Genomic DNA, 25405 nt, shown 5'->3' with positions numbered 1-25405 from the left:
CGGAAAAAAGATCATGTTTGTTGTACGAGTATGGGAGCCCCACTTAAATATATTTTTAATACAGTTGCTCAAAAAGTGCTACTTTACGTAGCTGTTTAGCGTGCGGAAAGTTGGTTATCTCGAACTAGTGCTTTTTACTTTTCCAATTTTTTTAAATTTATACTTGTTCCAATTCACGACTACTTATTGATGAGTGTTAATATTAGTTTCCTTTAAACGTCGTAATCAGCATAAAAACCTACCGTTAATGTAAGAATACGAAAAATATTACATATTTCATATTTAATTACTTACCTCTACATCATTATAACACGTTTATTTTTTAATATTCAATATTGAAAATTCCGTTCTTAATAAGTTGACTGAATGGAACGGAATAGCTGCCAAACGCCCATAGATATAATATACTTAAAGACGACGTCTAACCGAGCTGTCACTGTTACCACTTTTGTTTAGTGTACGATTAACAATGTTTTTCTTATTTTTTCGCAACTGTATTAAAAAACGTCGTTCGATACACGTGCGGAAATGTCATTCTTCACTCGTCCCGAGTCTTGCCACTCGCCTGCGGCTCGTGGCAAGATATCTCGGAACTCGTGAAGTAATGACATACCTTCCGCACTAGCATCGAAATGTACTATTTTTATTTTGTTTTTAGCATGTGTTAGCGGCAACAGAAATAAGTACATCATGTGAAAATTTCAACTGTCTAGCTATCTATCACGGGTCATGAGTTACAGCCTCGTGACAGACAGACCGACGGACGGACAGACGGACAGTTTTTATTTTTACCCTTTGGGAACGGGACCCTAAAAACCATATTAGCTAGTGCTTTAATCAGTTGTTATTGTTAGGTATTTTGCAAAGAGGAAACCTCACCATTTAAGTATTTGCCTCGTATAGTTTATTATGTATGTTAGTTATGTACATTTATATACGTAATAAAATAACTAAGTTACTAGTGGTACTGTTTATAAGTATGCACGGTCAGCCAAGAAAGTGGTATACCACTTTTCGACTCTATCAATCAGATGATAGAATCGAAAACCACTTTCTTGGCTGACTATACCTAAGTGCTACCTACTTACCCCCTTATTCATAAACGTTTACTAAAGTTGACAAGCCGATAGTAATCGTTTGTCCCTTTCTGACGTGTCAGTATGATAGAAAGGGACAAACGATTATTATCGGCTTGTCAACTTTAGTAAACGTTTATGAATAAGGGGGTTAATGTGTATGTACCTACTGAGAGTGTGGCAAAAAAAGATTTTGAAATATCCTACGCTAGTGCGGATTTTCTTATCACTAATGTAGTGGTTTAGTGGATGTAGCATAATTCTTTATCACTCTAGCGAGTCAGAACAACCAAGTGTGAATAATTCATATACTTGCTACCCACTAAACATCGATAGACCTTATTTCGTAGCAATAAGGTACACAAAGGGTTACTTAAATGTGTCGTTGATGGTACGTAATTACGTATATAAGGTGCCCTCGGGAGCAGATTCTTCAGTATCTCTGCCACTGCGTCCGCATAAAACGTACTCGAATATTTGACGCTCTAAAATGTTGTGGAAGCTTTTCTGCGTTGCTGCACTAGCTGTAGGTGAGTACAGTACGACCGTGCATTATACATAAGTAGATTATATGTCTTAAACTCATTTACTGTATAATAAGTGTTATAAAATTAATATAAAACTAAAATTAACTACAATTAAGATAACTAAAGCTAAAAAAATTAAAAATACCTATTACATTAATTTGAAATTAATTGAAGAACGTATAGGCACTTTGTGTAACCTCAATAATACGTGGGTTAACATAAGAGTTGCAGACGTCAAAAAACAATCAAGGTTTTCGTGGTTGAGCTATCGCAACCTAAAAACTTATTTATGCTCGATGTTTTACTTACTTATCAAGTATTAAATTGACCGAACACGTCTTAAAAAAAAACCGGCGATGTGTGTGTCGGACTTGCGCACGAAGGGTTCCGTACCTATCGTACCATTATGCAAAAAACCGTACAAAAATCACGTTTGTTGTATGGGAGCCCCACTTAAATATTTATTCTATTCTGTTTTTAGTATTTTTTGTTATAGCGGCAATAGAAATAACCTCTGTGAAAATTACAACTGCCTAACTATCACAGTTCATGAGTTACAGCCTGGTGAAGTGGTGACAGGCAGATGGACGGACAGAGAGACGGACAGCGGAGTCTTAGTAATGGGAACCCTGAAAAAACCTCCGATTTTAAAAAGGATCACAATTCTTACCGTATTGACATTTCAGAGCATGGGAACTGAAAAATTTAATATTAAGTATAGGTACCAAAGAGTAGAACTATATACGTACCCTTATTTTTTTTCAGGTGTGTTCGGACGCACCACGTTCAATGGTGTTACCAACGTCTACAACTACGACCCCTATGACGAATATAGTGAAATATTGGCCACAGAATATTGTAAGGCCGGTCATGCTGAGCAAAAGATCCCAGAAGTTAAGGTAAGAGTCATATTAAGAAAGAAGAAGACTCGAAACGCGGCAAATTATTAAATATTTAGTGTCATTTTTATCACTTTTTTATTTAGTAGGACTAGTAGGTAGCCGATTTGGATACAATGTAACATATATTTATGCCAGATTTAAATTTTATTTAAAAGCAGTGGTTTAAATATTATTTTAATCCTTGTTATTAAAAAAAATTAAGGTATCTAGTGGTTTTACGGACGTAACTAAAACTGATGTTTTTGGTTACGCTCGCGCCTGTTTATGCCGGTTTTTTATTCAAAATTTTACGTAGTATGTGTGAGTGTGTCTAGTAATTATGTATGTTTAATTCGGTGTAATATACTTAACAAACTTATTTTTCAGTCTTCCATAAAAGCGTTCGGAAGCTGTTTGCTCGGCTTGTTTGATACTGCAACGATTGGCGCCGAGTTTGAGGCGGCACAGGCTAATGGATCTTATGATACCGTAATCAGGAAGTAAGTGCATTGTTTTCTAAAGTTAACAAACCCCTAGATTAGATTAGATTTCTTTATTTCAAGATGAAAATTACACTATAAATTTGCTACATTCGTCAAAATTATGTTTATATTCTCATCATTATCGTCAAAAATTACATAAAAAATAATAAAATTAATTGTGTCTCCCAATAGGGATCGTCATGTACAAAGAAAAACATGTCAAACAATTGAATATAAACCAAATTAACATTAAAGTCGATGTCAAATTAAATAATTTGTAATGTCATTAAAATGTCAAATAAAGATAAAAATATCACAAATTAACAAAATATCATGTTTTAAATACAAATCAACAAATATAACTATACAAAATAACAAATAATAAACAATATTACGTATGTCGTTACAAATTCAATTCCATGTACTCATTTACAGAGTACAGAGGGTTATCCAACAAGTCCTAAACAGTGGCGTAGCGTGAACCAATCTAGCCGTGGGAAAAAACCACATCTGCGAGGCCCTTATTTTCAATTTGTTTTCCCAAGGTAATAAGGTTGGCTTTGCGAGGCCTCGTCCCTAAGTGCGAGGCCGTGGGTGGCCCCATTCGCCCACGCCTAACTACGCCACTGTCCCTAAAACTTAGAAAACCTTTTAAAGAAAAGGACATTCGTATAAGAATAGGTGTTCATGTTTATAGAAGTTATACATTATAAAACCCAATTCAGTATTAAAATTAGGAATTTCAATATAATATTATCTGGAAGGGCAATTACCTACTAAATTGCAAAAAAATTAAACCTAAATCTATTATCACTATGTGTTTTAAAAAGTAGTTTTATAATAAAAAAAAACTCATTCATTGTAAAAAGTGTTATAAAATGAATACAAAACTAAAATTAACTACAACTAAAAACTAAAGTTAAAAATACCTATCAAAATTTTGCGCCCTTGGTAAGGTGCCCATCACGCAGGCAGCGTTCCCGCGCTGGATTGCTATGGCCAATCTTTGCGCGAGAAAGCTGCCCGCGCGAGGGTCACCTGTGACCTGCCGGCATTTGCTGAGTTTTAAAATATGTATTATTTCATAACGGTAAACCAAAAGTTTTAAAAAAACTTTGACTGGTTTTCTAGGTACTGTACTAAAGCACCACAGCTGAAGGAATGTGCTCGCGGCCTGGTCGAAGGCATGGCTCCATGTCTGCCTGTCGAAACTACTGCCACGGGTCTTAAGAGCACCAACACACTGATCGACTTCGTGTGCGACAACGATGGCGCGAGGGTTACCTGTACGTACCACCACATTACGAGTAGAGTCTGTGCGGAAAGAGAAGAGTCGTGGAATGTATTGGGCCCCATACATTCCATGACTCTTCTCTTTCCGCACAGACTCTATTTGCTATTAACTTTACAAATCTTTTTCTATAAAGTGAATAACCTAAGACCGTGTTAAAGAAAATGTTTTGAAAATAATATAAAGCCAATTGACTTATACAATTTAACTGGCATTAAAAAGATAAAATTAATTTTAACACTTGAAAATACTTAAATTTTTTTTTTCGGTTACCGCGATAGTTACCTACTTATAAAATAAATCTATGTAATGTACTAATTTGATACATGTTAATTTTGATAGAGGTAAATATAATTATATTTATTCCTCAGTCACCCGTTGATCACGAATGCTGCAAAGTGTTCGAAACTTCGGGATATATTATAAGTTATATTTCTTTCGTTTTATTTCTTGAAAATACTTGAAGAATTACCAAATCTTATTAATAATTGATTCTTTTAATCGAGTCTAAATATTTCACAACTAGCTGGACATCCATGTCTTTAAGTTATGTTTGTACGTATTTTGCAGCTTTTGTTAAGGAAGGAGGCCCCCAGTGCATCAAAGAGAACCAACTTGATATGGCATTTTGCCAGCAAGCCATGAAATCCAACGTCACTAAACTTATGGATGTACATGGAGGTGGAGTGGCCGGCTCACTGGCAGTGTCTGAACAGGTAATACCTCCTCTCCTCTTGCCTCTCGTTCTTATCCTTAGGGATTAATCAATTTGTAACTCACTCACCATTAAAACCTTATCAATGAGTTAATTTCTGGGCACTCACATACGTACCAAATCTCATTTACATTTCGGTGATGGAAAACCTCCAGAAGAAACTGAAGAAGATATGAGTATCCGTACATGAACACTGGAAGCAATTCATCTAAATCGGTATTTAATTTAACTAACCACATTGTTTTTACTTTACCACACCCTTGCCCCTTGTAAAACAAATAAATATTGATCGCAGGAGAGGTGTGCTCTCACGGACGAGGGTTTGACGTGTCTAGTGAACGTGCTCAAGAGCTGCTCAAACCCCATCCCCGGGAGATTGGGTCAAGAGTTCCACGATGTCTACTTGGAGAGCATGTCCTGCTCTGAGGTGAGAACCATTGCTAAAATCACTAGCTGTATGAAATTAATTTCGCTTATTGAAGTAAAAACATCTGCAAACAATGCTCTTAAGCGTAGAAATAAATTCAAAGTGGAAAAATTCACTGTCTCGGGCGAGGCTCAAACTCGCGACTCTGCCGGACTAGCCAAATGTGACAATCGCATGCGCTACGACAACGAAACGCTTTGTGTCTCTCTATCGCTCTTCCATATTAGTGCAACACTGACAGTTGCATTTTGTTCGGTACTATACGTAAGCGATTGGCATGTTAGCTACGCGGTCAGGATCTTAGCCTATCGCTCTGCCAATTGAGCTCTACCGAAACGGCGAGACCTCATCCTCTTTTAATTGATTTCTAAGCTTACTAGCTGTATCCCGATTTCCCCGTCAAAATATGCTCAAAACGTTCATTGATTTCATTTATTAAAGTAACCAGATAATTCTTAATCAATATTTCATGGCTATTTACCTAAATAGCGTATTGATCAACTAGTGAAATTAGATTGTTCTTATGTGTAATAAGTGTATTAATGAAAACAAATTGTCATTAATAAAATGTCTTGAAAAATTAAGTCTGCTTAAGCTTAAGCTTGTCTCGAAAATTAATATTAAACATAAACTGTTTTACAGGTAACACAAGAGCATCATAAAGAAGTTGCTCAGACGTTATCGGGTCCAGTAACGAGTGAAAACGTGGAGCAACTGAAGAAGAAGAAACTGGAATTAGAAGTACGGATCGCGGAACTAGAGATGTGGAACAGAGAAAACGAACTGAACGTACAACACACTGTCCTCACTTCGGACATAAAGAGGAATTAAAGGCCTGTTATAGCTTATACCGGGTGTGGCCTGTAATATGAGCAAATAATTAAACTGTAGTCTGTACTCCTCATACTGACCAACATTTGTTCAGCGACTTTTAAAAATAACTTATGGTTTGATTTTTAATACAAGTTTATTCTAAGACGCAATGTATTGCGAATTTTGTTATGTTTAAGGCGTGACAAGACTGACAAGCAACGTCAACCACAATGATAATATTTATGTGTAGTGGCGTGTAGCGATAATATTTATTTTGTATGAAAAATAGGGAGTCTAAATACTTCATTATAATCATTATTTTTAAAAGTTGTTGAACAAAAGTGTCGCCGTTTGAGGAGTACAATCTATGTTTTAATTATTTGCTCGTGTTACAGGCCACACCCGGTATACTAAGCCCCTTCTTTGTACACTACAAAAAAGCCTGTCTGTAGTGTCTGTACAGTGTCTTTATTTAAGTTTTTCTTGTACTTACGTAATGTTAACAAATTGAAATTGAAATTCAATGATTTATTTCATCTTTTTGATGTAAGAGTAGTTACAAAATTTCTTAAAAACTGTGTTAGTAACTACAATATTATTAATATAAAAATTATGTGTAAGTACAAATAGAAATTTAAGTATACAAAGTTCAAGTTAATGTTCATATTCCTATAATGGTTTTTAAACAAAAGATTTTTTTCTGTAATATTTAGTACTTTTTTAAATAAAATGGAAATACCTCTTTTTATTTTACTTACGTTTCATATCCTACAACTTCCTTGTTTAATTTAAATTCTAGTTTTCTATTTCAAAGTACCTACTACAAGTATCATGCTTAAAATTGGTACGGGTTACATTTGATCTATACAGGGTGGGAATGAGTGAGGGTCTCCCCAGATATAAAATTAAAAAATCATTCATGGGTAATTGTGTAAGATTTTATAATAAACTTCCAAATCATATTACTGAATTATCAATTAATAAATTTAAAAATTATGTAAAGCGTAAACTTATTTCTAAAGCTTATTATACCACACAAGACTACATGAGTGATAAAACAACGTGGGATTAATGGTGACTCGAAATAGATAATTCAATGTATGTACTTCTTTGTTAAGTTTTATTGACATTTGTTATTGACATTTAGATTTTATTCTAGAAACATTCTAGACTAGTATTTTTTATACATTTTTTTTTATGATTGACGATCTTTTTGTGAAATTCTTAGTATTCAATTTGATCTGTATAATAATCCAATATTACTATGGAATAATATTAACTTCAATAAATTGCTCTGATAATTAGCTTAAGATAATATATTATTATGTAAAACGTTCATAAGTGCTTGTTACTAGGCCTACATGAATAAAGTATTTTTGACTTTTGACTTTGATATATCGACGCGCTTTCGGCAAAAGTCAATAGGAAAAAGCCATCGACGCTTCGGCAGGGGCCGGCCGGCCGATGCGAGCTGAGCCGAACGACAACTTTTTCGCTCTTATTGCGCAGGCATAAAGCTTTTTGGTATCGGCTTTTGCCGAATGCGCGTCGATATATCTGGAGAGACCCTTAACCCGACAGATATCACTGACCACGGCCGTGTACCCAAAAGATTGACCGCTTGTCATGTATGGCCAGTGCATATAAATGCACTCAATCTTGTTTCATTTTCTCAAATATATACTCATTTTTACCACAAAAACTTCTATGTCGGCTTATAAATATTATAAGAGTTCACAGCACAAGGAAAAACTTGAGCAGGTGTCTCACTCACTAAGTAACGCCATATATTATCTTTTTTTAAAGAACTGGTTTGAAGATTTTAGGTTTTATTTTTTATCTGGTCAGCGCCTCATCCCAATGCGAATCACGCGAAATTCTTATCACTTGAATGAGATAGAAGTGTGTGTGTGTGAATACAAACATAATTGGTTTTGTAGCAGTATTGTGGTGTTTATAACGTGCTCCGCAAGAGTAGGACTCCAGTTGCAGATACATATTTGGCACTTGAAACGTTCTCATAGGTGAATGTAGGGATTCGATATGTTGTGGAAATTTCTAGTTGTTGCTTCTCTAGCTGTGGGTGAGTACAAAGAAAAAGCTTTCTTCATAACACTACGATTGCAACATTTTTATTTTATTCGCTCATGTAAGTTTTTTAAAGAACTATTATTTTCTGTTAAATATTAAATGTTTATTTTCTTAACTTTAAACTACTTATTATTTTGTATAAATTATAAATGTTTATATATTTTTTTATAAATCAAGTTTTATCACATTTGCATCTTATTTCAGTGTTTCAACCGTTTTAGAATCGCATCACCATGTTATTTAATGCTGTACACTGGTTAAAGGATGACTCATGCTAGACCTGGCCGAGCCAGGGCCGAGGCGTCCAAGATGCCATTTTCTATGACATCTGATCGGTGATCACGAGGTGCTTTCCATAGAAAACGAAGCGCCGGAAGCTCCGGCCAGGCCCCGGCCCGGTCTAGCGAGAGTCATCCTTAATCCACCAACATTTCTACAATAAATACATATGTATATGGACTTGAGTATTCAAAATAATGACTCGACATAACAATAACTAGAGTCGGTAACTTAGTTGAGCTGATAACTTAGGTATTATTCGTCCTTATTATGTTATTATGTTGTTGCCCAAAAAAGGGAACTTGTCCCAATGTTCCAACTGGAGAGGAATAAACCTGTTGCCGGTGTGCTCCAAAGTCTTATGCAAGATCCTGTTACACAGAATGGCGAGAGCTGTCGATAGCACGTTAAGAGACGAGCAGAGTGGATTTAGAGCAGGGCGGTCTTGCATTGACCAAATTAACATTCTACGTATGATTTTGGAGCAGTGCAATGAAATGCGCAGCGAACTTTTCACTCTGTTTGTGGACTTCGAGAAGGCGTTCGACAGAGTCAAGTGGGCAAGTATATGGCGCATACTGAGAAAAAGAGGTATACCAGACAAGATCATAAAAATTATACAAAATCTTTATATGGGTTCCTCTTGTAGAGTTATGCATAAAGGGCAGTTGTCAGACCGTATACCTGTCACGGCTGGGGTGAAACAGGGTTGCTTGCTGTCACCGTTGTTGTTCCTCATTGTCTTGGACGACGTGATGCGCAGAGTAACAAGCCAAGAGAGGAGGGGGCTCCCGTGGGTGAATGGAGGAAGCCTCGAAGACATAGATTTTGCCGACGATCTTTGTTTACTCGCGACGTCACGCGAACATCTCCAATCCAAGACCAATGACCTTGCGGGATTTGCTGCGAACGAAGGACTGCGCATAAATTGCTCGAAAACAAAGGACATGCGCCTTAATACCTTGGATGCAGCGACAGTATATGTCAACGGTGAAGCAGTTGAGCAAGTAGAGCGATTTACGTACCTGGGGAGCGTGGTCGACCCTTCAGGGGGAGCGGACAGCGATGTTGAATCGCGCATCAACAAGGCGCGAGCAGCATATGCGCAGCTGAAGCCTATATGGATGTCCACCGTGATAACTCGACGCACGAAAATCAGGATGTTCAACTCCAACGTCAAGTCGGTCCTGCTGTACGGTTGCGAGACATGGCTTGTGAGGAAAGATGTGACCAATCGTCTGCAGGTGTTCGTAAACAAATGCCTGCGACGCATTCTAGGGATCTACTGGCCACGAACCATCTCAAACGTCAGACTATGGCAGATGACGGAACAGAAGCCCATAGGAAGGGAAATCCTCGAAAGGAAATGGCGCTGGATCGGACACGTACTCCGTAGGCCGGACAGCCATCTGGCCAAGCAGGGTCTCCGCTGGCATGCGGCCGGCAGTAGGCGGTCGGGGAGGCCTTGTACTACATGGAGGCGATCAGTTGAGAAAGAGGCTGGCTCAACTGGACTCGGCTGGAAAGAGCTGGAAGAAGCCGCTCAAGATCGTGACAAATGGAGAATTCTTCTGCGAGCCCTATGTCCCTAATGAGGGATAACAGGAATGCATCATCATCATCATTATGTTATTTTCCTTATTATTCAAGCATAAAATAGAATTAATGCTCATTATCTTAAACTTATCAGCTTTGTCTGAAGGTTGAGTGCTAGAGAATGCTCATATAACATTGAGTTCGCCTGTTACTATGCTAAAAATATTAATTAAACAAATGGGTAAAAGCGTACATTTTGTACATATAAAAATATGTTCCGACTGATGAGCTGGTGATGTATCTAACCATCTGATGGTAAGCAACTACCGTAACGTATGGACCAACTCCAGGGGTATCGGACCCTTATAAAGCTGGATACCATCTCGAACTATTTTTTGAGCACAAACATATAAATATTATTACAGGAGAGAAAAACACGCATAACGAGACGCAAGTTCTCCTTAGGCTTACAGGACACACTTAGACACGGTTCTAATTTCGCCTGGGTTTCGGACTCTCTAGTGCTTCGCACGGCGTTCTGAGGGCCTAAATTGCGAGGATCTTTCTCTCTTACTCCAATGAAAGCGTAAATAGAGTGACAGAAAAAGATGCCCGCAATTTGATTTGATTTTCGCGGTTATAGCCCTGCCTTTACGCCGAAGTTTTGACCGAATTTTACCCAAACAACTTTTCGCCGATTATTTACTTTGACTTCAACCAACATTCGGCAAATTTACATATAGTATAGTATTTATTTTATTGATAGTCATTAACTTGGTAAAATTATTGTTAAGTAGGTAGATTATTATTATTCTGTGTAGTTATCCAAATGCAAATATTTTCAATTAATGTTACAATAATATTAGCCGTGTGAATTAAAATCTGCGGTAAAATAACACAGACATAAAGTACGTACACACTATATTCACTTGTTTCCTGTAAAGTGACATGAAATTGAAAGCAAAAATCTAATTAATTCAAAATATTTTCTATAGTCGCACCAAAAGTCTCCAGCGGATTTGATAGACCACGCAGTGGAAGTGTTATTTATACGTCATAATTTCATAGAAGTTTGACGTTTAAAATGACACGTGCACTGCGTGGGTTATCAAAATGCAGACTTTTTACGGTCTAACTATATATCATAATTTTATTTTAACGTAGGTAGTGTCGTAGTAAAAATCTTTTAACCTTTAGTAAATAAGAACTCTATTAAAGCACGTTTCAATATTAAATATGTATACTATGGTGGGGTATCTATTTTTATACTGCTCTATTGCCGTTCATAAGTTGCCGTTGAAGATCAGCGATGATAATTCTGAGAAACTTACCTACCTATATATATATATATATATACCTATACATATATATATATACCACCATACCATACCATACCATATATATATGTATGGTAGGTACCTATGTATATATATATATGCATTTTACATTAATTATCTATAGTTAGGTACATAAGTTGACTTACGAAATTCATAGGAATTTAACGTTTAGCGTGACACGGTGCCACTTTACGTTTTAAAGTAACTTCTTAAATATTACTTACTGATAGATCTTTAAAAAGATTTAACGGTTAGGTACCTATATTATTCATACAAATTAACCGGTAATCAATATTGGTAGGTCTCACGGTTGTTTATGTATGTTTATGTACTTAATTTAGTTAATCTGCTCATTCATTATCCTTACCTAAATACTATTCTATAATAAGTATCAAATAAATATTGTGAATGCTTTGAGATATTTTAATTTTTCTTTTTTACCGGTAACGGCAATGCAGTCGACAGCAATCCTGCGTTGTCGTAACTGGAATCTTATAGGAACGATCCCTAAAATTGCATTTATTTTTAGACCAATAAAAGTTGGCAGCGATTTTGATAGCCCACGCAGTGCAAGTGTTATTTTAAACGTCAAACTTATATTCAATTATGACGTATAAATAAGGCGCACTGCGTGGGCTATCAAAATCTCTGCAGACTTTTCTTGGCCTAACTCTGTATTTTTCATTGACAGGAGTATTTGGTCGCTCCACGGTCGATGGTCCTGGTCCTGACAATGCGCCTTTTGATGAGTACAGTACACTAGTGATTAAGGAATATTGCAATGCCACTCATGCCGAAGACAAGGCCTCAGAAGTCAAGGTATGTTCATAAGAAATGTAAGAAGGTAAAAGTCGTAGTGTTTGACGCACTGAGATCCATTCAATATCTTGCCTTCTAGATTACACTCTAATTTACACCAAAATTGCCTCTTTAGGATAAAATATCATTTATGCGGCCTCCTGGTATAACGTATGTATTATTCGTAATAAGGTAAAGGCACCTATTACCGTGGTAGTTAAGGAACTTTTCAAAAGAGATCTAAAAATTAAGGGTATCAATGCTGTCTAACAGCCAGGAATATTTTTTATACATCAGAGCATTTAATGAACTTTCCGTTTCACACGTTTTTGGATTCATTTTGGCTTATTATATGTATTAAAATATTTTTTGAAGCCAAAATGACCCAATCTTCTATTACCGTGGCAAGGGACAGGCTGTGATTCTATTATCGCGAATTGAGCTTTCATTACCGAGGGTACAATTGGCATGATTTTTCTGCACTCGTTAATAGAAACCAAACTCAAAATTCGAAACCTAATACCGAGGGTTAAAACAATAATAATGACGTGGGTTCTGTATATTATGTTTGTGCCATTAAGTTTAATAATGACACGAAATAAAAAATAAAACTATAGGAGTATGTTTAAAAATACCAAAAATACAATACCAAATAGTCACTCGGTAATAGATAACTCTTTAAGAGCCTATTACCGACCCATTCGATATTTGTCTGGGTCGGTAATAGATTTCTATACATTCTATCACCGAGGGTAATTTGATCATACCATCGGTAATAGGCTTAATTTGGAGTTTGATTAAACCTAATTCCGACCCATAAAAATAATAAAACACAGATGGTTCTTCAAATAAAATCAAACACGCATATTACAAGCTTCTTGTAAACAGAAAATCACATACCCGGCAAGTAAATTTTAGGTTTTATCTCATAATAAGAAAAAGTTGACAGATTAAGGGTTCCCATAGAAACAAGGAAATCGGTGCTGAAGTTTTTGTTAAAAATTAAGCGTTAGTTGAATACTTTCCATACCACGGAAATTAGCTCTTTAATAGTGTGAATAGATCAAGATTGGAATAAATAAAAGAAATTATAAAACTGATTATTTGTACCAAAACTAAAGAGTAAATAACAAAACTACCACTTTTTCTATTACCGTGGCATACCACGGAATTACTTACCTCAGAAGTAATTGGCGCCTATCACCGCTGTATTTTATTTTCCATTTTAAACGTATTTCCCGGTCAAAAACTAAGTTAAAAGTAATTCAAAATCGTGTAGAAAACAATACACAACCTCTTAAAAGGCATTGCACTAGTTTATTTGCCATAACTATTACGTAAAACACTAAGTAAGATTGGAGTGCACTTAACTGTGGCGTCACGCGTCTGTATGGAATAACCGGCTCTTGCGCCGCCGTCGCACAAACTGACGAATCGCGAGTTTTTTGTTACCCTCACACAAATGCACACTAATGGGCACGATAGACCAATGAATGAGCTTGTTTTGTGTATGCTTTATTTCTTAGGGAATAAATCTGTTTGCTTGCAAAATGCGTATTTGTAAACACCGCGGTGTTAGACGTCGATTTTGATACCCGCGTTAATAGCCGCCGTTACCTTATACAGGGTGTTTGGTACATCGTTTGCCAAATTAAAACGGCAGATAGGTTGAGTCATTTGCTATCTGCTCATGTCTAGAAAATAAATTGGCCATGTTTTTTTTTACTAATGCTCAAGTAAAAATTTGAAATTTACGAAAAACTGCCATAGAACTGAAAAAAAAATGTGCGCAAAATTAAAAATTTCTAGGCCTGGGAAGATAGCAAATGATGCCTATTTGCCGTTTTAATTTGGCAAACGATGTACGGTATCAAACACCCTGTATTATGTAGATTATAAAACAGATATCATCGTACCTAACACTTTAAGCTCTCGCGTTTTGTACACATATGAAACGAAACGTCGGAATTTGAGGTAAAAACAATGAAATTATATCGAGGTAGACCCGTTTGTGTAATTAAATATAGATATCATCGTGGAAATATAACTTATGAAATATGTTTTCTTTGTCAAACCGTACATGTGTTTCTATTTCAGTCTGCAATGATAACATTCGACAAGTGTTTGAACGCCGTGATCGATTTTGAAACTTTCGCGAAAGAAATGGAAAAGGCGGAGAAGAGCGGAGTATATGACGAAGTAATCCAAAAGTAAGTGCATATTTTACACAATAATGTGATTTTTAAGTGCCTAGTAGGTAGTTTATGCCCAGAAAACCCTCTCCAGAGAAATTCACTGACCGACTATTGCAGTTTCAGTCCCAGTTCTCGCAGCCTTATACAAAATGGCAATATAATAAAATTAAGGATAACAAAATCCTTTTCTTTAAAATATATACCTATACTTATGAGTATGCGAAAAACGGTGTACTTTCGTTTCGGCCAAATACATTTCGCCAAATTTCACTTCCCAACAAACTTATCGCAATAGTTTCATTTCCCAAAGGAACCTTTAGCAAAGTTACACTTCGCATATAATTTATTTGGTCAAATTATCATTTGGCATGATTTTACTTTGTCAAATGTTATTAGGACAAAAACTTATTTAGCAAACGTTTTTTATTGTCTAATATTATATTCCAAAAAGATGTTTGGTCAAAATTGTCACTTCGCAAATTTGACAAATAGGCATCTCTATTTAAAGTACTTTTTGTTATGTTATAATAGGTACGTTAAATTCTACGTAATTTGGGTGGGTTGGGTTAGGTTTGAACTGCGATCCTCACAAAACGGAACCGCTATCAGAAAAGTGGGTTAGGTTAGGTTAGAACTGTCACCCTCACAGAATCGAAATGCTATTAGAAAAGTGGGTTAGGTTAGGTTAGAACTGCGGTCCTTACAGAAACGAAATTCTATGTACTAAAAAAAGGTCATCGAAGTGGATTAATTAATTTAATAGAATAACGAGATGTAAAAAAATTGCATGACATTTTAAACTAAAATGTGGTTTGAATATTGGTGGTTATTTACAATTTTTGGGTTACAATGATTACTTTGGTGTTATTTGCTTTAATAGTATAGCAAGATGTAACAAATTTGGTTGTCATTTTACATTAAAATGGAGTCTTAATTTTAGTGATCATTTACTACATATTTTTGGCAGTAAGAATGTTTTTTTTTGACGTTACATTTTACTATGTATATGTAATGATCAGTTAAATACTAGACAAATAAAATTCTGCAGCCTCCACTTCATTGGTATGTAAATTGTATGCCATGCAATATTTTGGGACATGTAAGTTATGCTTAATGATACATTTGACTAAATAATATTTGGTAAAATGAAACTTGTCCAAGTAATTATTTGCTAAACAATAACTTGCCAAAAAAGACTATTGCTAACTGAAAATTTGCGATAAGTTGTTTTGCCAAACATTTTTTTGGGAAATGATAATTTGGGAAACATAGTTTGGGATGTGATTACTTTGGGAAACGATTTTGGCCCATTCGTTAGTAAACCGCGAAAAACGTAAATATGGGACAAGTTAAACCTAAACCAGATTATTCAAAAATCCAGCCAATAGGTATAAATAAGTACTTAGGTACCTACTGCAAGAGTATTTAAAATATGTTCAACTAGTTAGACTTTATTATTGACTTTCGATTCAAGGTTGCATGACTACTTAAGTATGTACTTATTAATCAAACATTATGGTCGGTAAAAAAAAGTTATTATTTACACCACAATGACCTTGACAACTTGCGTAGTTAGGTACGAGATAATTTAACAGACAAAACAAAACAGTCTATGATTAATATTATTATAAAATAAGTAATATACCGTCAGGTGATATCCAAAACTCATTAATAACTAAAAATAAATAAGGCAAACAAAAATCGACCTTATTTTGGTACTAATATGGTCCATATGGCTATGAACTTGTGATCGTAATTAATGAGTTTTGGTTGTCACCTGACGATACAATATTGTTATAGCTTTTTTCTAACCCCTAATATATCAGGGATCGAATACCGGCATTTCGGTATTTTGAAAGTAAAACTATAAAAAAAGTATAAGTAAGTAGGTAAGTTTGAAGTATGTGTCTGGGGCTTTAATTCCAGGGCTTGATTTTACTCGCTAAACTGAGCTACATTTACTATGGGACCAACCCTAAAATCGGGGAATTTTTTTGGCTTTTCCATAGAAAACGTTGACATCTGATCACGATCAGCCAAAATGTAAGAAAAAGTAAAAAAAAAATCGGGATTTCGGGGTTGGTGCCATAATAAAAGTAGCTCAGTTTAGCGAGTAGAATCGAGCCCTGGATTTAAAGCCCGATGGTCAGTAACACCCTGTATAACCTACGTCCTACATGGTTCGTATAAATTAGTCGCATACTTAATTTAAAAAAAAGCTATAACTCCCGTGGGGACAATAACAGGCCTTTGTCCTTCACCTTTTTCTTACCTGCATGAAACAAGGTATTTTTCGAGCAGACCGGTGTGATGAAAATATTATTTCGCAAAGCATTGTATTTGTAATAAGGCTGGGATTGGATTTTCCGGGCAGGCATGCAACCGAGCATTTTTGGCCTCGTTCTATATTAAAAATACATTTTAATGCAGACTTGAAATATAATCTCAGACACATCTTTCCTATGTCCATTCTTGGGATTATATACCCCCGCTACCCAAAGCTCCCCAAAGCTCCCCGAGTAACCCGTGGCAAAATGCCGAAACAACGATATAATATTTAAAATGTGAGAGTCTGTTCGTACCTACTTAAACCGCTAAACGAATTTTGTATGGAGAACATGTAATTTGGTATGAAGATAGTGTGGGGTCCGGAGAAGAATAAAGCATGACTCACGATAGAACGGGCCGTGTCCGGCTCGGAGCTTCCGGCGCATCGCTTCTATGGAAAGCATCATGAGATCACCTGTCACGTCATAGAAAAGTAAGCGCCGGAACCTCCGGCCCGGACACGGCCCGTTCTAACGTAACATGAGTTATTAAATCATAGTTTTGATCAATCATCATCATCGTTCAAGCAAACACTGTTTCCAGGTACTGCCCTACAGCTCCGCAGATAAAGGAATGTGTCGGCGAGCTGGTCCATGGAGTGTCTCCATGCTTGCCGGCCGGATTGGAACGTACCGCGGTGAAGAACGCCAACGCCCTGATTGACTTCGCTTGTGACAATAATGGTGCAAGGATGACCTGTAAGTACAATACAATACAATGCAATACAATACAATACAATACAATACAATGCAATGCAATACAATACAATACAACACAACACAACACAACACAACACAACACAATACAACACAACACAACACAATACAATACAATACAAAACACTCTTGCACACCAATAAAAGAAGACAATGAAATGAAAATGAAAATGAAAAAATAAGCAGGACTTGCCACCCGAGCCTGACACTGACAATTTCCTGTACATTTCTGGTTTTACATTACATGTCCGTCTTTGAGTCACAAACTTACATACATAATGTGTACCAAATTTCAACTTAATTGGTACAGTAGGTAGTTTCGGAGAAAATAGGCTGTCACAAACAGACAGACGCACGAGTGATTCTATATACTTACTGTTATGAACTTATGAAACAGTAGCTTATCATTTACTGGTAGGGTTAGTCCTGCTCATGCACTTCTCCCGAATCAGCCTATATTATGCTCAGCGAAAATGACTTAAGAATTTTTGAATTTCGTGTTTTTGCAGCATATTTTAAAGAAGATGGGCCACGGTGCATTAGGGATAAGATGTTTTATATTGCATATTGCCAAGATGCCATAACGGCGAACTTCACGAGGTATACAAATAGCTCCGGAGATGGAATATCTGCCATAGCTAGTTCACTGTACACTATATCTGATAAGGTAAGAACGACTCGACAAACCAAACTACGAGTATACCTCGCAGGTCATATGATGGATAGGTAGGGTTGCCATACGTCCCGTATATACGGGACTGTCACCGTATTTAAGTATCACGTCCCGTATTTGGTCGGGTCTGGCCTAGTGGGTGGGTCACTACCCTATATGCCTATAATGTTTATTTATTTATTGATAGCGCTCTAGAACAAGGCTCTCCAAACCAAACAAACAACAACCAAACAGAACCAAACAGTAGCAAGCAGATATACCCCCCCCCCCCCCCCCTCGGTGACCCACGCGAAAGTTTCTGAGGCTCAATGTGGCCCTCAGGTAAAAAAGTTGTCCACTGTCCCTTATCAGCTCCGACTAATTATGGCAACCCTGTGGATAGGCCCATTTTTATATGATATTTTATATGGGTCAGACAGTTCATTTTTATATGGAATATGCCATGTAAAATGTTTGAAGTCATTGTTTGGAGATATAGCACTGAAATGGGTCAGAGCTTGATTCGCAATAAAAACGAGGAAATCTTGCAAAATATAGGTGTAATTTTTCCGTAAGACATTAGTGACAGTAAAAACAGTAAAATATAGAAAAAGTATAAAAGTATATCGATATCAAAGGAGGCCGTCAACTACACTCCCCACCCTAGTGCGCAAACTAGCACTAATCAGCTAGGGTAGGTACAGGAGCCACGCGCGCCACAGACCGGCGCAGCACGCCGGTAGCGGTGCTGACGTCGACCACCCTGATGCGACCGTCTTTTCCCGGTAGGACATTTTTAATTAGGCCTCGTGGCCACACGTTTCGAGGCGAGTCTGGGTCAACCACAAGCACAAGGTCCCCGACACTCAGTGGCTTCTGCTCCTGTTGCCACTTCTTTCTCGGTAACAGAAGCGGGAGGAACTCCTTCATCCACCGCTTCCAGTACATGTCGGCCAATCGCTGCGCTATTCGCCATTGCTTCCTTAAGGCTAAGTCCGAATCGTCAAATACGCCATGTATTGGTAACCTGGACGAAGAGCCTATAAGAAAGTGGTTGGGCGTAAGCGCGTCAGAGGAGCCCGGCTCTACCGACACGTGTGTTAGTGGTCGACCGTTGACAATACCTTCTACTTCCGCTAGTAGAGTGCTTAGAGTTTCATCTCGAGGCGCTCGTTCTTTTAAAATGACACGAAGAGATCGCTTCACGGTCCGAATCAAGCGCTCCCACGCCCCACCCCAATGGGGGCTGGCGGGCGGAATAAAAGTCCAGCGAACTTGATTGTTAAGAGCTTCGGCTCTAAGTGATTCTTCGTCGAGCTCCTGTATGGATCTTCGCAATTCGACGTCTGCTCCGCGTAGGTTCGTGCCGTTGTCGGAATAAATATGCGACGGCCACCCGCGTCGGGACGCCATTCGTCGAAGCGCCATAATCAATGAGTCGGTAGTTAGTGTGTGAACAACTTCTATGTGGACTGCACGAACTGTTAGGCAAGTAAACAAAACGCCGTAACGTTTTTCTCGACGTCTGCCTACTGTGACTTCCATGGGCCCAAACAGATCGATCCCGCAAAAGGTGAAGGCACGTTGATGATGCGCCATGCGCGCTTGAGGTAAGTCACCCATCCGAGGCACCTGTGGGGTAGCCTTTCTTAACCTGCAGAGCATGCAACGAGACGCAACATTTTTGACGGTAGGTCGCAAGTGAATTATCCAAAATTCTTGTTTTAAATCATTTACTACCGCTTCTTGGTGTCCGTGGGCAGCCTTCACATGATAGTGCTTGACCAAAAGCTTGGCAGTAGGATGCCGTCCGTCAAGAATAATGGGCCTTTTCGCTTCCTGAGGTACGTCAGAAACAGCATCAATGCGGCCACTCACGCGCAAAACATTGTTCTCGTCCAAGTATGGAGATAGATTTCGCAGCCGACTATCGCGTGGCAAGTCTTTTCCTGCCTTTACTGCTTGTATGTCACTGGCAAAGGAATCTTCTTGAGCTTGGCGCAGGATTAACTGCTTTGCTTGCTCCATCAGGGCGTAGTCGTCAAGTGCGATACCTCTGCATTTATTTACAAACTTGAGAACACAAGCGGTAGATCGCATGAATCGTAGCCACGAGGAGAAGCGCTCAGGGTCAGGAACCGGGAAACAAGTACGTGAGTTTTCTACTACGGTCATGCAAGCTTCAGCGCCGACTTCATTTTCGGGTTCCAGGACGTTCGCTGGCCAACAAGTCTCATCGCTGTACAAAAACTCGGGTCCCTTGAACCACTCATTCAGAAAAGACTGATAATTGAACGTTTCTCTTGTAGCAATGTCCGCCACGTTCAGTCCTGTTGGCACATGTACCTCCATCCAGAGGCTTGTGACAGGTCGTCGATCTCGCCTAATCTATTAGCTTCGAAAGTCTTGTATCGACGAGTGTTGTTGCCAATCCAGTGTAGCACCGTACTCGAATCGCACCAAAAGTATCGTCGTGTGACGGGCAAACGATGTGCCTTCGCTATTGAGTCAGCGAGTCGAGCTGCTAGCAACGCAGCTTGAAGTTCCAATCGCGGCACAGTTTGAGGTTTCACCGAAGATACTCGGCTTTTGCTGGCAACAAACGCGACACATATCTGATCGTTACTCTTCCAACGCCAGTACGCAACCGCTGACATTGCCTTAAGTGAGGCGTCACTGAATAAATGCAGTTCTAAGTCACTATAGCATTGCTCGGTCACGGCATGAAAGGAAGAGCTTGGTAAAGTTGTGGTCAACTCATCGCCCATCTTACACCTGGCAGCGCATGACTGGTACCATCTTGGCAGGCGAATTTCTCCAATAACCTTCAGTAATTCCAACCAACTGCACCACTTTTTATACAATTCATCTGGAATAATATCGTCCCAGTCGATATGGAGACGCCAGGCGTCCTGCAACATAACTTTGCCTTGTGTGGTAAATGGTGACAAGAACCCAAAAATGTCAAAAATTGACATAATAACACGCAACATAACCCTCTTCGTAGGTCTCAGTTCGCCTTTGATGACGCTGTCGGGAATGCGCTTGAATGACACATCGAACCCCAGTTCATCCTTGGCAGGGTACCAAATCAGTCCAAGAGTGCGCTCACCTTCGTCATGATCGTCCAGTCCAAACCTCACAGCTGTATTACCTAAAATATCTTTAGGTATAGTGTCGAGCACATTTGCGCTATTACACGTCCAGTTACGGATTTCGAAACCTCCCGCACTGTGAATATCACGAATATTCTTTACCATACTGATGGCGGTAGCTTCATCCGGCAGACTATCAATATAGTCGTCCATATAGTGCTGGCTGTGTATAGCAGAGACGGCAGCTGGAAGCGTAGATTCGAACCTGCTAGCGTTCTTGTTCTTAATGTACTGGGCAATAAAGGGCGAGCAGTTCGCGCCGAAAATCAGCGACGTCATCGCGTACGTCTTCACTGGGCCTGTGGGGTTCCTACCTCTCCACAGGAATCTGAGGGCGTTCTGGTCTACGGGATTAATTTTAATTCTCAAAAACATATCTTTTATGTCACCGGTTACGGCTACCCTATCCTCTCGAAAACGAACCATAATGCCGAACAAGGAAACGAGTAAATCCGGACCCGTGAGAAGAAAGTCATTTAAAGACTTGCCTTGACTTTTAGCTGCTGCGTCATAAACCAAACGCAGCTTCTTCTTGTTCGGATTGTCAACTCCGAAATGTGGCAAGTACCATGTGTTAGGCGTGAGTGACGTGTCGGCCATTTCCCGTGCGAAATCGTTTTCAAACAAATGGTTGACACGTTCCTCGTACCTGAGTCCATAAGCTTTATCAGCTAGCATTTTCTTTTCTACACCCTGTAGCCGCTTAAATGCGCTAGGGTAACTATCGGGCAAGCTGACGTGCGGATCTTTCCACGGAAGACCCACTGACCACCTGCCATTGGTGAGCACTGCAGACTTCTCTAACATTTCCTGCGCTTTCACATCGTCAGCATTCTCTCTAGGCTTACCTGCAACTCCCAAAGAGTCGATCGCAAACGAGCGGCGTACCTCGTCGTGTAGCTCACGCAGTGCGTGCGCGACGGCGTCTTCCTCAGGCACTACGCAGAGGTTGAGCGTGGCGTGCGCTGATCGTGCGGCCCGCGACGCGCGCGGCACATGTACCGGCCCATGGACACACCAACCTAAGGGGGTGCGTGTAGCTGACGGTTCGTTATCAGGCCCTAAGCATACTTCTAAAGGTACAAGTAAATTATAATTGTCCTGACCTATTAACAACTCTGGCTTAGAAATCTTAGCAAAAGGAAGTTGAGTTTTAAGTTTTTTCAAATGCTCATACTTGTCGCAGTCTACTAAGTTAACATTTTGTACAGGTATACTCAATTGTTGAACGCTACGTACATTTAAATCATGTATACTACCACTAGCACTAGAAATACGTAAAGTCAGTACAGTTGCTTCGTGCACAAGCTCGTCGTCTTTCCAGGCGCCGCACACGCGCATGGATTCGTTGCGGCCGGTGAGGCCGGCGCGCGCTGCTAACTCGGAGCTGAATAACGAAACTGAAGACCCGTCGTCCAAAAATGCAGTCGTACTAAACACGCCGTTCGGTCCGTGAATGTTGACAGGAACTACTTTCAATAGTACGCGCTTTTCAGTATTTATAGAGCACGTCGCAGCTTCAGTTACAGACGATGACTGTATTGTGGAACTCGATGGTGACTCCGTGACTGAGGTTGACTCGGGCTGCGGCAAGGCGCTGACGTTAACGTCAACCGGGCGCGAAGTGGAAGCTTTGCCATCTTTGCTGATGTCTACGTAGTGCAATAGACTGTGGTGTGCACCTCCGCATCCGTCCTTGTCGCACGCAGGCGCAGAACAAGTCTCACGATCGTGGCGTTGCGATATGCATTTGTAGCAAAGTCCGTACTTCTTAACGTGGCGCCATCTGTCTTTACGTAAAGCGCGTTTAAACTTCTTACAGTCAGGCAACTTGTGACATTGAGTGCGGCAAAAGAGGCACTTATCATTCTTCCCTTCGTCGTCGCGTTGGTCAGTTTGCAATAAAATTGCTTGCGCTTTCGGTGCAACTTTAGTAGTAGTATCGTGTTGCTTTTGTTTATTCTGCTCAGGGCGATAACTTTGTAGATGAACGTTGGCGGTCGTGGCAATCTTGAGAGCCTCCATGTTGAGAAAGTCGGACATAATATTCAAACGTGACTTTGCTCCGTCCTTGATTAGTGGATAGCTATAGTCCGACCACTTTGAAACGAGTACTGGAGGTAGTTTGGAAATCAACAATGGGACAATGCTAAGCCCTTGCACGTACTCCTCGCGCCCCACTGCCTTCACAGACTCCACAAAGTTTTGAACTTTGACAGAAAAATTGACAATATCTTTCTGGTACTCTTGGGACATGGTCTGAAGCTTCTTAATGTCATGAATGAGTCTGCTTATAATACACTCGGGGTCGCCGTGACGAAGTTCAAGTGTCGCCATTATACGATCAGGAGAGGCGGCGGTCATAAGCAGGGCTGACACGGTTTCTTTTGCTTGTCCTTGCAGACACTTACGTAATCTCCATAAGTTTTCCTTCGGGGTAAATTTACAAACGTCAGTTGACTCCTCAAACGCTTGTTTAAATTGCAGCCATTCGAGCGGATCGCCGGAATATTTCGGTAAATCTCGCGGCGTACATATGCGGCTCAAAATGTTGGCATGTGACTTATCTTTAGTGGAGGCGATCGTCAAATTCTTTACTGCGGCTGCGAGTAACTTGATAGTACCATTAGAGTCGGCGAGGGGAGGTGCCGGCTGGTTGCGGTCGCCCAGGTTATCATCATCCTCGGGGGCGGGCTGCAACGGATCAAGTTCTCGCGCGCTACGCTCCATCCAGTCTTCAACATTTTGACGAGTGCTCTTACTGGCGTTGCTAATGCGGGAACTGTGACGTGAGCTTTTACCACTTTGGTGTGAACTGTATTTTTCTGACTTTAGGTTGGCTAGTTCAGCCTCATACTTCAAATCTAACAACTCGTTAGCAATCTTGGCCTTTTCTTTAGCGCGCTCATATTCTAACCTTTTCCGTATGGCAGACGAGGATTTAGATACCATGCTGTGCGCTGGCAGCGGGTGCGGCACGTCGGTGTGCGCCGAGGTTTCCATATGGCTGCTGCCAGCAACGAACGTCGTGTCTGCTGGTCGAATAGTCGTTGAGTGCGAGGGCGAAGACTTGGACACTCTAATTACCTCAGGTTTTGCATCGCGCTCTGCGCGTGTTAGACTTCTTGTTCTTATGGGAGTGCGAAACATTTCGTAGCTCGAAACTTACTCAGTGCGCGGTTCAAACATAACACTAGGACCGGCTCGAAGACCAATGAAATGGGTCAGAGCTTGATTCGCAATAAAAACGAGGAAATCTTGCAAAATATAGGTGTAATTTTTCCGTAAGACATTAGTGACAGTAAAAACAGTAAAATATAGAAAAAGTATAAAAGTATATCGATATCAAAGGAGGCCGTCAACTACAAGCACTTCGTTTACAAAATTAACATTTCAGTAATAAAAATACGGTATAAATATATTTCATTAACAATTTTTAAATTATGCCCAACCAAAAGAGACTTGAAGGAACCAGAGGGCCTACCGCGAACCACGTTCGATGCGTTGCCTCCCTGTCACGCTTACGTACGAATTTACAAGTGCGACAGAAAGGCAACACGTCGAACGTGGTTCGCGGTAGACCCTCAGACCATCATACGACGCTTGATGCACGGCTATATACGGGTACGAAATTTCGTATTCCGGACTCTTTTTAAACCTTTGAACGCAACACGAGAAGGCATATTGTGACTGTGATCGTAGGTTATGGATTAGATCTGGATTTGTTATGGATATGCTTTATCGGTTGCAAAAGTGCCGATTCTGAAAAAAACAGCATTGACCTAAGCAGATTTCAAAGTCTGCCGAAAGGCACAGCAATGGACTAGTGACTCTTAGTCGTGAGTTGAAGACTCATTCGAGGCAGTAAAATTTTCCACTTTTAATTTAGTTCTAAGGTTAATTATAGCATTTATTGCAGACGTTTCTGCTTAATACAATTTTTTTTTAAATATTATTCCGACATTAAAATTGTTTTTTTAAGTACCTAGTCCGGAGTCTGCTACTTCTGATAGACTGTCCCAGGTGGGTGGCAGACTGGGAGACTTGAACCAATAAACGAGTAACAGTAATATTGGATACGTACCTAGCTGATAGTTCTTTATTACC

General features: G+C 39.3%; 2 protein-coding genes across 2 annotated transcripts in view; both read left to right on the top strand.

The window, feature by feature from the left end:
* Nucleotides 1-1451: 1451 nt before the first annotated feature.
* On the top strand, nucleotides 1452-6960 carry LOC134665904 (27 kDa glycoprotein-like). Its single transcript, XM_063522954.1, has 7 exons — nucleotides 1452-1606; nucleotides 2369-2502; nucleotides 2872-2984; nucleotides 4098-4252; nucleotides 4828-4973; nucleotides 5268-5399; nucleotides 6042-6960. The coding sequence occupies exons 1-7, from the start codon at nucleotides 1567-1569 to the stop codon at nucleotides 6228-6230; spliced, it is 909 nt and encodes a 302-aa protein (XP_063379024.1). The 5' UTR covers nucleotides 1452-1566; the 3' UTR covers nucleotides 6231-6960.
* A 1052-nt stretch (nucleotides 6961-8012) lies between these two features.
* Nucleotides 8013-25405, top strand: part of LOC134666196 (uncharacterized) — a 31466-nt gene continuing 14073 nt past the window's right edge. Inside the window, exons 1-3 of the mRNA XM_063523347.1 lie at nucleotides 8013-8295; nucleotides 12147-12274; nucleotides 14351-14463. Of these exons, the coding sequence (XP_063379417.1) occupies nucleotides 8256-8295; nucleotides 12147-12274; nucleotides 14351-14463 (281 nt within the window). The 5' untranslated portion in view covers nucleotides 8013-8255. The remainder of the gene's footprint in view (nucleotides 8296-12146; nucleotides 12275-14350; nucleotides 14464-25405) is intronic.

Source organism: Cydia fagiglandana, chromosome 7 (genome assembly GCF_963556715.1).
Source record: "Cydia fagiglandana chromosome 7, ilCydFagi1.1, whole genome shotgun sequence".
NCBI classification, from domain to species: domain Eukaryota; kingdom Metazoa; phylum Arthropoda; class Insecta; order Lepidoptera; family Tortricidae; genus Cydia; species Cydia fagiglandana.
Note: the sequence above shows the minus strand (reverse complement) of the source record. Positions and strands in the feature narration are given on the sequence as shown.